Consider the following 14,363-nt stretch of genomic DNA (forward strand, 5'->3'; position numbering starts at 1 on the left):
TTCATCGGGTGTTTCAAAGCAGCGGCGCTCGCCCTTCCTCCGCGGGTCCTCACCTTGGTCTTCGAAGGCGCACGGGCTTCGGGCACAAAGCACGGTGACCGTGAACACCACCGGCCCTTTCCCCGCGCTTCCGGGGGTGACTTACTTCTGTGAGGCCGAAGGCCTAGCTCCGGGTCTGCCCGCCGGTCTGAGGCGGGAGCGAGGCCCCGGTTTCCTAGGAGAGGGCCTCGCGGGAGCTCGCGCCGCCGCGCACGGAGCGAGCACCTGGGCCCACCACCGTCCGCCCGCCGCCCAACCACGGGCTTCCCGGCCGGAGCCAGCAGGGGCAGGGGCGGGGGCGGAGGCGGGGGCGGCGGCCGGCGCGCTCCTTCGCGCGCCCCCCGCCCCCCGCGCCGCCGGGCGCACGCGCAGCAGCGCAGCCGCCCTTATTTAGTCCGCGATGGCTCCGTGCACGCCCCACCGGCCTCCTCCCATAGACGCTGCCCGCCCCGCGCGCCCCGGGGCCCCCGGGACCAGCCTCGGGCGGCTCCCCGAGCCCGACTACCCCTAAACCGGAACGGCGGCGGCCGAAAGGGCGCGTGCGGACCGGTAGCGGCGACCGGAAAGAGCGGACGGGTCGCGAGGAGGCGAACCAGGCCGCGGAGGAAGAGGAGGGCCGGGACGAGCCGAGGTTTGCCGAAGGCGGCGTTCCGGCGCGCGCGAGGGTGGGAGAGGAGGGGCGCGGCGGAAACTGCCGAGGATTTCCGAAGGCCGCAGCGGCCGAGTTGCCCGGATGTAGTTGGTGGAGCGGCAGCGGCGGCACCAGCGGCGGCGGCGGCGGCAGGAGGAGGAGGCGGCGAAGGACCCAGCGGCGGCGGCGGCGGCGGGGGGAGGTGGGGAGGAGGCGGCGGAGCGGGAGGAGGAGAAGGCGGAGGAGGCAGTCGCGCTGTCCGCGGGGCGAGCAGGACGCGTCGTGTTGCCCCCTCCCCCCCACCCCCCGGTTCGCCGCTGCCCGGCCTGAGCTGAGCGTGAGCGTGGTGCGGACGGAGGAGATGGCCCGGGAGCGCCGGCGCCAGTGACGGGGAGGTGCTGAGCGTCGCCGAGGGCGCGCCGGGCCTGCGCCGCCCGCCGCCTGCGCGCCCGCCCGCCGCCGCCGTCTCCCGCGGCCGCTCCCCCCTCCCCGACACACGCTCACAGGCCGGGCATTGATGGTAATGTATGCGAGGAAACAGCAGAGGCTCAGTGATGGGTAAATCGTCTTTTCGTTTCGAGGCGGCGGGGCGGGCGGCGGGGGGGCGCTCCTTCTCATCTGGGCCGGCCGCGCCGCCATTTTTGTTGTTAACCCTGATCCGGAGCGACCGGGAGGGGGAGCGGCCGCGCGGGCGGCGGCGGGCGAGGGGGGAGTCGGGGGTGGACGGCCGCGGGCGGCGGCGGCCCCTCGCCGGCGGGAGCCCGTGTGAGTGCGTGTGAGAGGTGTGAGCGAGAGCGTGTGCGCGCGGCGGGAGGGCGGGCTGCCGGGGGCCGGAGCGCCGCTGGGATTCGGGGCGGGGGGCTTTCTGCGGGCTCCGCGCGGGGGGCCCGTTCTCCTGCCTCAGGTGGCCTTTTCTTCTGTTTTCCAGCTGTCACGACCGGCGGGGGGACGCGCAGCCTTACCAGGTACCACGGGGCGGGCGCGGGCTTCGGGGCTGGCGGGGCCGGCGGGGGAGGGAGGAGCCGCTACTCGAGCGCAGGCTTCACAGGTCGCTGCAGGCCCTTCGGGGCCACAGACGCGAAACCCGCTTGGCGGGGCCGGAAACCCTGCTCTCGCTTCCCGGGGCGCTCGCCGGCGAGGGGTGGGGGCTTAGTTTGACAGGTGACGGGAGGAAGTTCAAGTTCTTTTTGCGGGGGGGTGGGGGGGGTGGGGGGGAAGGGAATAAAAATTGATTCTCATCCAGGAAGGACCTGACTCGGTTATTCGGGTGTGCGGGACTCGGTAGGACGAGGTGTTCAGTAACTCTGGAATCACCTTCATTTGTTGTTTTGGGGGAACTAAAAGTTAGCGCAGAGGTATCAGAATTAGACGGAAGGGCAGGAAGAAGTCACTAATGGGTTTGCAACTCTTTAAGTGTGTTGTAAACCATTACCCCTTCCCAGTTTGTTTTCAGTGCACATAATTGTCTTTAGTGAAAGATGGCGCTTTTCTTTCTGTAGAAATTGAGATCTTTTGAGTACTTGGGTAATTCATTGTCATGAAAGGAGTTCTAGGTACATAGTTTTCTTTTTGTGACAGCTTCGTGTAACATTGTAAAAAATTTTTTGAAAGAGTTGGCCCCTGTTTTCCGTGGGAGGGAATTTCATTAATTTGTATCTCTGCGGTGACCCTAGAAGTAAATACTTCTTGCATCTGACCACTTAAAGGATAGGAGAGCGGGTTTCCAAGCTAACGGTTGTGTTTCTGGATAGCATGAGTTAAAGTTCTAGTTAAAAATCTAGGTTCCTTGACGGGTAAAACATTGTGCATTACATTTGGATAGGTCAGCGATTAAACTGTTGAATCACACTCTAAAACATGGTTAACTATGCATTTAAAAAGACAGCTATATAATGGTTGTCTTAAATATATTAAATGTTTTTTGAGGGAGTTCCATTAAGTTCCATTAGGATAGGTCAGAAATAAGAGCCTACATCTATACCTTAAAATTGTTTCCCATGCCTGCAAAAGTAAACTAGATCTGAAATGCCTTACTTACTTGAATCCAAGAATTGGAGAAATTCTGATGATTCTGATGCTTTTTTTAGGTCAGATTGAAGAAACGTGTTTATGCTTATTTGTTTGTGTTAAGCATAGTTGCAGAGCAAAAACATTACAGTAGTACTCAGTGAATACTTTAGATTAAACTTTTTAACTCCCAGAAAAGCTTGAGTTAATTTGCCAAAGGGTTGATTTCTTGTGTTTACAAGATGATTAATGGAAGGTTTTTTAAAAAAAACATTTTGATATGTGTGAGGAGCCTTACAATAACTCATGTTTAAGTCTTGTGTGAATAACTTAAAGGCAGAATTAAAAAAGAAAATTTCAGTTTTACCAATGCATAAAACTGAATGTAGTTAATATAGCAAATTTTATGATAGAACTTACGAAATTAAAAGTTTGATTTCTTTTTTATTTTGGGGGGGTGATGTTTTACAGGCACTTAAGTATTCATCGAAGAGTCACCCCAGTAGTGGTGATCACAGACATGAAAAAATGCGAGACGCCGCAGATCCTTCACCACCAAACAAAATGTTGCGGAGATCTGATAGTCCTGAAAACAAATACAGTGACAGCACAGGTCACAGTAAGGCCAAAAATGTGCATATTCACAGAGTTAGAGAGAGGGATGGTGGTGAGTAGCTTTTTTTTATTGAAACTTACATTTATTAATAATTCTATGTAAGACAAAAAGTTTGTCATATTTCCAGCTTGCAAATGTTACTAAATGGTTATGTCATCAGAATATTTTGATTCCTAAACAAATTATGTAGAAATAAGATGCTGACCCCAGCATCCACAGCTCGACCCCAGTGGGTGATAATTAGAGGATGCATTTATGAATGTAGCCTACCAGTGCTTTATTAATGGTGAATGACATGCAGGACATTTCTCCAAGAAAGGAACTTTCAGCTTTTCAACTTTCCAAGATTGAAGTTTGGCTTGGTTAATTTTGAGATCCTTGTTTCTACTTGAATTTATTTTTTAAGGAGTTCAGATGTGTGTTCTTGTGGTAAAGTATGAATTTAAAAATTTAGAAGGTTTTTTGAGACAGTTCGTGGGTTAAGAAAGTCATTTGTGATATAGGAAATTTTTGTTAGATTTTTTAAGAAAAATACTATTTTTCATATTTTCCAGAGTCTTATTAATGTAACTTTTATATCTACTCAGATACTCACCTTTTTAAAAGTTCATTTCAGTGGTTTTACCCTTCAGCTATTACTTTGCTTCAAGTTTTTTGTGGTAGGAGGCTGAAAATAAATTGTTTTCAGATTTAATGTATCCAAAATTTACCAAAATAATCAGATTTCCTGTCTACATATGGCATTCATTGAGGGACAAACCGATTTCGCTAAGTCAATCATCTCTATTATTCATGAGATCTTAAATTGCGTAATAGATAATGTGTTTGAAATAAATACACCATTTTGATTGTGCTTTTATAAGCTTATAAGGAAACTCAGAGTCCCTCATGGCTTTCTGTCTCTGATTTTCAACTGTCTTCAAATCCTGCTTCTTCTAGTTCTCTTTTTGCCTCCTGGGATAGAAATCAGCTATATTCAGTGTGATGAGATATTGGAAAACATTGACCTCCTCTGTATATAATTGCTGGGTTGAGGAAGTTAATAGTGGTCAGAGATTGCATGGAAAAAAAAAAGATTGCATGGATTTGGAATATTTGGATGGTTATTGAATGGGAGGGGTATATAGTTCTCTGTTAAATATAGCATAGCTGTATGCTACTTACACATATAAACATATTTGGAAATAACAGCTGGTGGATTTGGTTAATAAGTGTTAGAATTTGGGGGGCAAAATTAATATTAATCTTCGGGGTAAGTTTTGTGTAGTGTTACGTTTAGCCTGAGATTCTATTACCAGTCACTATTATAGTGAATTTCATTTCAAATGTTAGGTCTTAGAAGGCAGTACTGTTTGTGCTATATTGTGCTTTGTCTTTTTAAAATTTTGGTGATTGTGACTAAATAGGATGTGGCACCTCATCTCCTTAAAGATAATAAGTATCCCAGGTTCTCTTTTAGTGATTATGATCTGGTTAATCTGTCATCTACCCCCAAATCCAGAAAAGGGTTATTTTAGGTGCTCTAGGAAACTTCTGTAAATGCTTTCATGCATTTACAGTGAACTGTGTCTGATTAAGTTCTTTTACAGGTGAAATACTCGCAAGAACATTCTGTTGCTTAATGCTTAAATATTGAGCAAACATTGGGCGTCCACTGTGTGTCAGCAGTTGTGTGGTGTGCCTGGAAGTAATGCTGAGATGTGGTCCTGTCCTTGAAGCTGTTGCTAAAAGCTCTGACTCTGGAGAGCTACTTGTTTTTAGCTTATTGCTTTTTTTTCCTGTACTCTTCCCCACCCCCCCCACCCCCCGCCCCTTCATTTTGATTTTCATTTTCCTTCCTCTTGTTTGCTTTTAGTTTCCTTTTTATTTGCATCTGCTTGCTGATGTTTCTTTAGTTCCATTTGTAAGAAACTTATCTTTCTGATCTAGTCATTTGCTAAGGTAAGCCCCTTTTCTGATTTGCTTTTTAGCTATTTGCTTGTCTTCCTCTGGAGCCTTTTAACTAATACTAACTTCATCTCTGGTCTATATTATCTCTCATACACTTGGCTGCCATATTACTTTACACCACGGAGGAATAATAGCAAATACTATAAAATGAGATCTGTATTCTCGAGTGCAGAGAGCATCTTTGATGTTAATTCTGTGTTCTAAAGATGTGAAGTGGTGATTCTTCCTCAGTTAATTCTTAAGATATTTAAGTCATTATACTTTGACTCTAGCTGTTTTTTTCTTAACAATGAGAGTTTGAAACTAACATTTTAAAGTGAATATGTGTAATTTCATTGTAGGTGTTTGTATTCCCTGATACTTTTATCTTTATAAACTCAATTGTATATGTAGATAAATTTTTCACATAAAGATCAAAACCATTATTCAAAGTCAAATGCAAGTGAGCTGGATTCTCTGTGTACTCAGCATGTGTGAGTAACAATATAAGAACAGGTTACTATATTATTGAACTAATATAAAATTGATTTTTATTTTAGGATTTTAAAAAATCTAATGATTTTAATAAATGCCTAACTCAAGCGTCTATATACCCTCTACCTTACCCTACACTGCCCTGCCGGGCTTTACTGGCATCTGTCCACATCACAGTTTTTTTTTTAGTTCTTCATGTCACCTTAGATTTCCTTAAAGTGCCAATTTAGAGTAATATATAAAAAGACTTTAAGACATACTAATACTGTAAGAAATCAGAAAGTAGGGATTGAGGATTGTTACTCCCTGCAGAAGATTGAAGTCTGCAGTGTAAAAGGATTTATTCCAACTAAGTTTGTACAGTTAAAGGAATTAGAGACTTTTATCCAATAGGATTTATGAAAGGGAGTTTAGATTATTTATTGTAACTAAGGGAAATTTTGTGACATAATATTACCTAAAAGTTAATTACTTGGTGGAAAGTTATTTTTACATATACTGTGATCAACTTGCAAAATATAATCTTTTGTTTAAAAATAACCAAAAGCAAGAATCTAAGGTACAGTCATTTGATTTTTTTTTTTTTTATAGCTTAGGTTGAATTTGTACTTAATGGAATTTTTAAGCTCTTTCCATTTCAGGAAAGTATGTTTTTCTTGACTAGTTCTACCGATAATTTTACCAAGTAACTTTCAGGATGATGCTAGTACCAGTGAGTTTAAGAATGAAGGGTAGCTTTATAGGAATTATGTAAAGCTGTTCCACAAAAGTTCAGCCTCTTGGGGGTTGTCCCATTTTTCTTATCTTCCCTCTAAGAATTAACTGTTAGAAACATCTTTTGGGGGGAGATAGCTTAGCTCAGTTGGTTAATTGAAATCGAAAAAAATTACTCTCTTCGTTGCCTGAATTGTGGGAATTAAGTGATTTTCTATAGCTTTTAAAGTTAGTATTCAAATATTTTTGAGTACAAAGGAAAAATTGCCTTAGTGTTTACATTGCTAAATTTTTTTTAAAGTTTTTCCCTGCATAATGGAAGAACCCCCCCTTTTTTTGGGGTCATTTACCCATATTTGGAGAAATTGGGAAATTTAATCCAATTTTCAAACGACAATTACTGTAACATTTGAAGGAATTGTTATTCAGTAGGAAGTATTTGGGGATAACTTGTTTTTATAGTTTTTAAAATATAATTTAGTAATATTTTAGTATTCTCACATTAAATAGACTGATAATTGCATAGTATGACTTTTGTGGTTCTTTGAATAACCTTACACTGGAATAAAATGAAATGTGTTTTGCATTTGTTACGTTAGAAAGTGCTATAAAAATGAACAGTCTCATTTGATCCTTGCATTGACCCTGGAAGGTAGGTAGAACAAATAGTATCCCTGTTTTATAGTTTATGGATGAGGGAATATTGACTTGTGTGAAAGGAGCCAATAGTAAGATTCGTCTAGAAACGGGCTTCCCAGATGGCACAAGTGGTGAAGACCCTGCCTGCCAATGCAGGAGACATGAGAGACTTCGTTCTATCCCTGGGTTGGGAAGATCCCCTGGAGGAGGGCATGGCAACCCATTCTTGGTATTCTTAAAGAGGTGGTTATTATGATATAATGGATTTCAGTTCACAGTCAAAACTATTTTGGTATGGTTTACTTTAAGATCTTAAATTTTAAGAAAGAAGGTGAAGTTGCTCAGTTGTGTCCACCTCTTTGCCACCCCATGGACTGTAGCTTGCCAGGCTCCTCCGTCCTTGGGATTTTCCAGGCAAGAAGACTGGAGTGGATTGCCTAAGGCATTATTAATTGAACTGATTCAGTTATGCAAGATGTATTTAAAGTTCTTGGTGAACATGCTTAGGATTTGGGGTTCATAATTCACAGAAAATATATATTCTAGATGATCTTTCTGTTAAGCCTCTTTTTGTCTTATTCTTTTGTGCAGGATGGTTTGGGTTAAGTTGTGAATCATTTTGTTACGGTGCTGAACAGAGTGGAGCTAGCAGTGAGCTGGGGTATCTTCATACCCCACATATGTACCTGGACTCTGCTTCTGGGACCTTATACTAAGTATTGGAGTTGTTGATTGTCAGTCATTTCAAAACCAGTGTTTTGGGGCTTGAAAATACATCCTACGAAGAGTCTCCTTTTTATGATTTATTTGATGCCTGGTAATTTTGAAAGCCCTTTTATATCCGGTCCCACAACCCTTTGAATTAGGCTGATCAGGATTATTCCTGTTTTACGATGAACATATAATCCAATTATGTAGCCTACTGTTAGCTATTGAAAGTAGAAAGCAAGTGTTTTTGCTATATGTAGAACCTTATCTCTACCTTACAGTTGTACTCCAACTATAACCATTTGGTTACATCTCAATAAACCCATCAAAAGTTGAAAATTCCATAAGTTGGGAATGCATTTAATACGCCTAACCGACCTTAAATGTTCTGAGAACACTTACATGAACCTGCAGTTGGACAAAATTACCTAACACGGAGCCTGCTTTATAATAAAGTATTGAATATCTCATGTAACTTTCTACTGTACTGAGAGTGAAAAGCAGAATTGGCTGTAAGTGTAGGAGTTGTTTGCCCTTCTAATTACGTGGCTGACTGGGAAGTCCGTCTCCCTGCTGCTGCCACCCCATCCTTGGTATATCACTAGCCTGGGAAGAGAGCAGAATTCACAATTAGAAGTGTGCTTTCCATTCTGCATGCCTGTTGCTTCCACATCATTGTAAGGCCAAGAGATCCTAAGTTGAACTGTGGTATATACTTAAAATTGTTATTCTCTCCTCTTACCTGGGCTGTTCAAGAGCCTCTTAAGTGGTGTCCCGCATCCTTTTTGCTTCATACTGTTATTCACAACACATAGCCAGAGTGGTCCAGATAAAATGCCAGTCAACTTACATCACTCAAGCTCAAGACCCTCCCTTGACGCTCTTACTTACCAATGCCTGTAATAGGCTCTTTGTAAAATCTGGTGTCTGGGTGTTTGTGCTGCTCTGTCCGCATTGGCCCTCAGGAAATTTGTTCTGGTCTCAAGAGTTCAGCTCCTTGTTTCTGGGATGCTCATCTTTCTGAATGTCCTCCTGATGCCGTCTGATTCCAGTAGGGTGTCAGCTTCAGCACCCCCTCCCCTAGAGGCCCACTTACCCTTCTGATGACTCAAACAGCTCCCTGTCATCCTCTGTCCTGTCTGCTGCTTTGTTCCTTCCTTGTACTTAAAGTGACCTGATGTTATTTATTTCTAGTCATTCTGTTATAGCACATGTTACTGAAAGTTACCATACCGTGCAAAGTTGCACCCTGGGATTTATAGGGAAAATGTGATAGGGACACAGTATTCAAAAACATTGTCAATGACACATTAAAAGAGGAACTTTACAAATATTTTGATGTAACTTTGTTAAATGGTTAAGGAGTTAACTAACAGTATAGTTAATAGTAGCATTTTAGTTTGCTAATGACCTGAAATTAGCTTGTGGAAAGGTTGCAGTTTATGAGTTACTGTGAAATGATGGAAGGAAGGTTATCTGAAGTAACCCTCTGAAAATTGTAACCAACTGTGGGTGGATATGACTCCTAACTGGAAGAACTGGGGTAACTGGCAGGTATTTGAGATGTGTGTCTGTCCTGTGAATGTGTATGTAGCTTGGTCAGCTGGGTGCAGCTGGTGTTTCTCAGCAGATGAAATTGTTTGTAGGTAAGTGGGAAATTTGTGTTATGCTCAGATAGTTTCCTGATAAATCAATAAGACTCAAACTAGATTTTAAAAAAAAAAGCAGTGTTATAGCAGAACTGACAGTTGCTTGTCCTCTGGAACACACTCCACCAGAATAGGGAGTGAGTTTCTTAATGTTTTTATCCCCTAGTATCCCAGTGGCCTAGAACAGTGCTCCACACTATGGAGCGTTTTAGTAAATGGGTAGATGAAAGAATACTGGGTTTGTCATTATGATTTAAGGAAATGAAATTGCGGTTTTCTGGAACAGTGTTTCTCAAACTTGTATGTGTATACGAAACATCTGGGGATCTTGCTGAAATGCATGTTTTAGTTCGTCAGTCTAGGGTGGGGCCCAAGGCTCTGCCTTTTTAAGAAGATCCCAGATGTTGCCCATGTTGCTGGTTGCGCATGAGTAACAGGGTGCTAGAGCACACTGCCCAGTGGAGAGAAACTGTGAGCCACAAAGGCAAATCACCTGTGCAGATTTCTGATAGCCATGTTGAAGTAAAAGTGAAGTGAGTTTAGCATATTTTATATAATGTAATGTATATAAAATATTCATTTCAGCACATACTTGATTTTTTTAAAACTAAAGATTCCAATTTTTTGCAAAGTCTTTGAAATCTGTTGTTTTGTGCTTATAGCATAATAAAGTTGGGACCAGCTTCATTTCCTGTGCCTACTTGCCACATGTGGTTAGTGACTACTGAATTGGACAGCAGAGTTCTAGAGAATATGGTCACTCTGTTGACATATTTAGCTTTACACATATTCCTGTTTTTCTAAAATTTTTTATCCGCTTGAGTTCTGAAATAGGACGTTTATGCAAGGCAAGGTTGGAGTTAATGGGCCCTTGGACTGTTTAGTGCTGCTTGTACTAAAATTGTTCTTTGTTCTTACAAATTTATTATAGTAAAACCAGGAAATGCAGAGGAGGGAAAATGACATTGCCTCAAATCCTGTCAGTTTTTATAGGACTCCTCCTTGTGCCATAAAATACCAGAAGAATTCTATACGTAGCCTTTGTAGAGTTTCTATTAAAAATGGTTAGATTTTATGGTTTTATTTGACTTGTCTTTAGTATATTTTCTCAGTGGATTCAATACTAGGTATGTTGACAGTATCAGTCTGAGAGGCCTGAGGAGGTAAACTTTCAGTTAGTGCTCAGAGAATGTGCATATTTACCTTTCATCCTTAACCAGTGGGTGAAGCCATTTTTCAGTTAGTTGTTTAAGGCCAGGCGCTGATACTTGTAGTGGGGTGGTGACTTTAGGCCTGTTACTTAATGTGTGTTTTTGTGTCCGTTCCCTGAGCATTGTTGTGGGGTTGAATGCAAATTATGGTATTTAAAACACTTGTAAAGCATTTAGCTGAGTGTTCAGACTGACATAGTGAGTTATTAGGTTTATTCTTATTCCTTGACTAATTAGGAGTTGGTGTCAGTCAGATCAGCAGCCCCAGGCCTCAAGCTACTCTTGGATTCTTACTTCTTCCGTAGAAAGGAGCATCCTAGATATTTCACTTGCCAGTTGAGGAACCTGGTCAGTGAGAGCTGCATGAAGGGGCCTGCAGGGCTGTGCTGACTTGCTCCCTGCTCATACCCAGAACTCTGCAGTTGAGAGATTTTTAGGATTGATGGAAGGGGAAACCTAAACACATGTTTATTATGATTACCCCAAATTGGGCTGTCTGTTCAAATCACCTAGGAAGCTTTTAAAGCTGAAAGTTCCTGAGTCCATCTGAAGTACCGTGAATCAGAGCAATGGAGGAGGATGGAGCATAGAAAACTGAATTTTTAAAAACAAACACTGGTTTAATTTCATATTTACCAACTGCATATGTAGGGAGAGTACACACAAGAGGAGGATCCTCGGAGAAAATGAGATATTAAGGAATGTGAATTTTATCATTAGGACTCTAGAAGTAGGGTGGTTGGTTGCCAAATCATAGTCTGCTTTCTTGAGTTTCAAAGAATTCTCTTCTGTCACCTTCTGTCTGAGTCACAGATAATAGTATAATTTGTATGCACTTACACATTAAATAGTGAAGTTAGCATCCTGTGGCATCTAATGTGGTAGTTAATGCCCTAGAGTAGAACTGGTATGGCCACTAGAGTGTCTTACTAGTATTAGCAGCTCGACAGACCAGTAGGATCTATTTGGGTAGTACCTGAAGCCACTGCTATTTCTTCAGATGAAATGTCTTTGGCACATCATGTCTCCCCCCCAACCCTCCCATTGCCATGACATCAGGCTTTCCTGAGACAGTTCAGTGCTAAACTTGATTTAGTTTTTGTCCTTTTGGAAAGTAAAGCCTTTACCCAAGTTGGTATACTCAGATTGACTTTGGGTATTAGCAAACAGTTTTCTTGAAATTGACCTTTAGGAGTAGGATTGACCCCTGAACAGGATTTTGAGTTGGGATGGCAACAGACCTCCCCCACTCCGCACTGCAATTCTGTGTGTTAACTTTATACAGTCCATCATCCTTACCCATGATTCCACATTTCAGATTAAACTAACTTCTGGTCGTGTAGTACTATCAATGCATTTATTGAAAAGACATCTATGTGTAAGTTGACCCATGCAGTTCAAACTTCTGTTGGTCAAGGGTTAACTGTAATTGCTTTTTAAACAAAACTTTAAAAATTTAAAGAGGCCACTTAAGTCTTCCATACACTATGTAATGAAAATTAAAATCATTTAATTTTCATGAGCATGGCTGATGTATTTAGATAATGCTAGTCTTTTGGTTTAATCTCTGATTCCTTCTGAGTTACATGACAGCATGCCCAAAAGAGCATGGCATTGTGTTGGCATCTTCTGAAGGGTTTTGACTAAACTGTATTATATTCAGAACTGGTCCTTTCTGGTAGCCAAAAAGCAACTCTAGTAAAAGATATTATTTTGGAATGTTTGGTCAGATGAGATCATGGTGAATATTTCTGCATTTAATAATACACTTACGAAGAAAAAGATTTTCTGACTTTTCAAACTTTTTTATAAAGTGTGAGCTGGTTGATAATGCAAACTTTTGTTGAAGCCCTGAGGGAAACATGGGATCTGTGACACAGTAAGATGGGCAGTTAGAAGTGGTGTTTTTTGCTGTCCTACAGCCTTTTCTGTGATGATTTGTCCCTGCTGATTGTTAGCTCCTTATTCAGGTTTTAAAGCCTTCTTATTTAATACTGTATATGTAGAGATTAAGTCTTGTTTATCATGAGATGTTTAAGTTATAAGGAATATTGTTAAGGGTTAAGTCACAAGGCTATTCTTTCTAAAGCTGAAGACTAACCTTAACTTTGTATTTTTGTGTAATTATGGTAGTTCCTTTTTAATATAGCTTAAATGTCAATGTTCCTTATTTTGCAAAAGTAGACCAAGTTACTTGGTCCTTCAAAATCTCCTCTTTGATTTGGGCCAGTTTTATTTATTATTTCCTCGACAATCAGTTTAGTAAGTGACACTAAAGCTGAAACTCCAGTACTTTGGCCACCTCATGCGAAGAGTTGACTCATTGGAAAAGACTGATGCTGGGAGGGATTGGGGGCAGGAGGAGAAGGGGACGACAGAGGATGAGATGGCTGGATGGCATCACTGACTCAATGGACGTGAGTCTGAATGAACTCCGGGAGTTGGTGATGGACAGGGAGGCCTGGCATGCTGTGATTCACGGGGTCGCAAAGACTCGGACACAACTGAGTGACTGAACTGAATATGGACTTTAGAATTGGGGTGTTCTTGATTCTTGGGAAGAACAGATTTTAAAATGTAGCACTCGTTTTAGTATTTAAATGTTAAACTATTATTTTTAGTGCAGACGTTGATAATTACTACTTAATTTATATATAAGTTGATTTTCATTTTCATTACATAGTGTATGGAAGACTTAAGTGGCCTCTTTAAAGCAAGAGAACTACTAGGGGCCCTCATTTGCTAGTTGTTCAGTTGGACTTTGTTATCTTAGGAATCACATGCTTGTTCACGGCTTTTCCCCATTATGTCCTTGTTCATGGGCACACTGTACAGTTACGCTTTTTTAAAAAATTTATATTTGGCTCTGCTGGGTCTATCTTTGCTGCATGTAGGCTTTCTCTAGTTGTGGAAAGCAGGGGCTACTCTCTAGTTGGAGTGCTTGGGTTTCTTGTTGCAGTGACTTCTTGGTGACTTGGCTCAGGCTCTAAGGTACCTGGGCTTCAGTGGTTGCTGCATGTGAGTTCAGTAGCTGCAGCACATGGGCTTTGTTGCTCCACGGCACGTGGGATCTTCCCAGACTAGCAATGGAACTGGTGTCCCCTGCATTGCAAGGCAGATACTTAACAACTGGACTACCAGGGAAGCCTTACAATTAGGCTTTGAGGTTGTCCTTTTGTGTACTGATTTGGGGCACATTTGCCAGCCTTTGGTTATATAAAGCCTTGTATGGTTAGCACTGCTTGTTGTACTGTAGATTTGAGGTGATTAGGTTTTGGCTTAAGGAGGTAGAAGTAGAATTTAAGAGGGATTGCACTTGATTGTATTTTGAAGGAAAAACATTCTGGTGTCAAATCTAGATAGATCAGTTTGAACATGTATTTGTCATTGGGTGACCCATTACAGTCTTGTTTGTGAACTCTTATCAAATTTCTCTAGTAGGGAAACTTCTGAGTCATACACTGTAAAGTAAAATGGATTGACCTGTAAATTTTCTAAACTTTGCTGCTTTATTCATATTGCATTGATTTTAATGCAGAGTTATAGAATGATTTCATTTTAACTCAAGCCTAAATGTGATTTCAGTTTTGATTTTCCTTTTTTTAAAAGCCAAAGCTGTTTAAAAAGTATGCTTTCAAGTTTCTGAATGAATTTTATAAATCTGTATTTTAAAAATTGTTTGACTTTTTGCTATTCCAATTTTATTGGCCTTTTGAAATTAAGAT

The 14,363-nt window shown here is 42.0% G+C and overlaps 1 protein-coding gene across 8 annotated transcripts in view; it reads left to right on the forward strand.

The window, feature by feature from the left end:
• Nucleotides 1-437: 437 nt before the first annotated feature.
• The window catches only part of WAC (WW domain containing adaptor with coiled-coil), a 77,797-nt gene continuing 63,871 nt past the window's right edge, over nucleotides 438-14,363 (forward strand). For 2 of the 8 annotated variants that reach the window (XM_070381818.1, XM_070381824.1), the window contains exons 1-3: nucleotides 779-1,228; nucleotides 1,599-1,635; nucleotides 3,149-3,344. In XM_070381818.1, the coding sequence (XP_070237919.1) occupies nucleotides 1,188-1,228; nucleotides 1,599-1,635; nucleotides 3,149-3,344 (274 nt within the window). In that variant the 5' untranslated portion in view covers nucleotides 779-1,187. Of the gene's footprint in view, nucleotides 671-777; nucleotides 1,229-1,598; nucleotides 1,636-3,129; nucleotides 3,345-14,363 lie in introns of those variants that run through there. The other 6 variants (XM_070381819.1, XM_070381821.1, XM_070381823.1 and 3 more) reach the window with 6 other exon arrangements.

This window comes from Bos mutus, chromosome 13 (genome assembly GCF_027580195.1).
Source record: "Bos mutus isolate GX-2022 chromosome 13, NWIPB_WYAK_1.1, whole genome shotgun sequence".
NCBI classification, from domain to species: Eukaryota; Metazoa; Chordata; class Mammalia; order Artiodactyla; family Bovidae; genus Bos; species Bos mutus.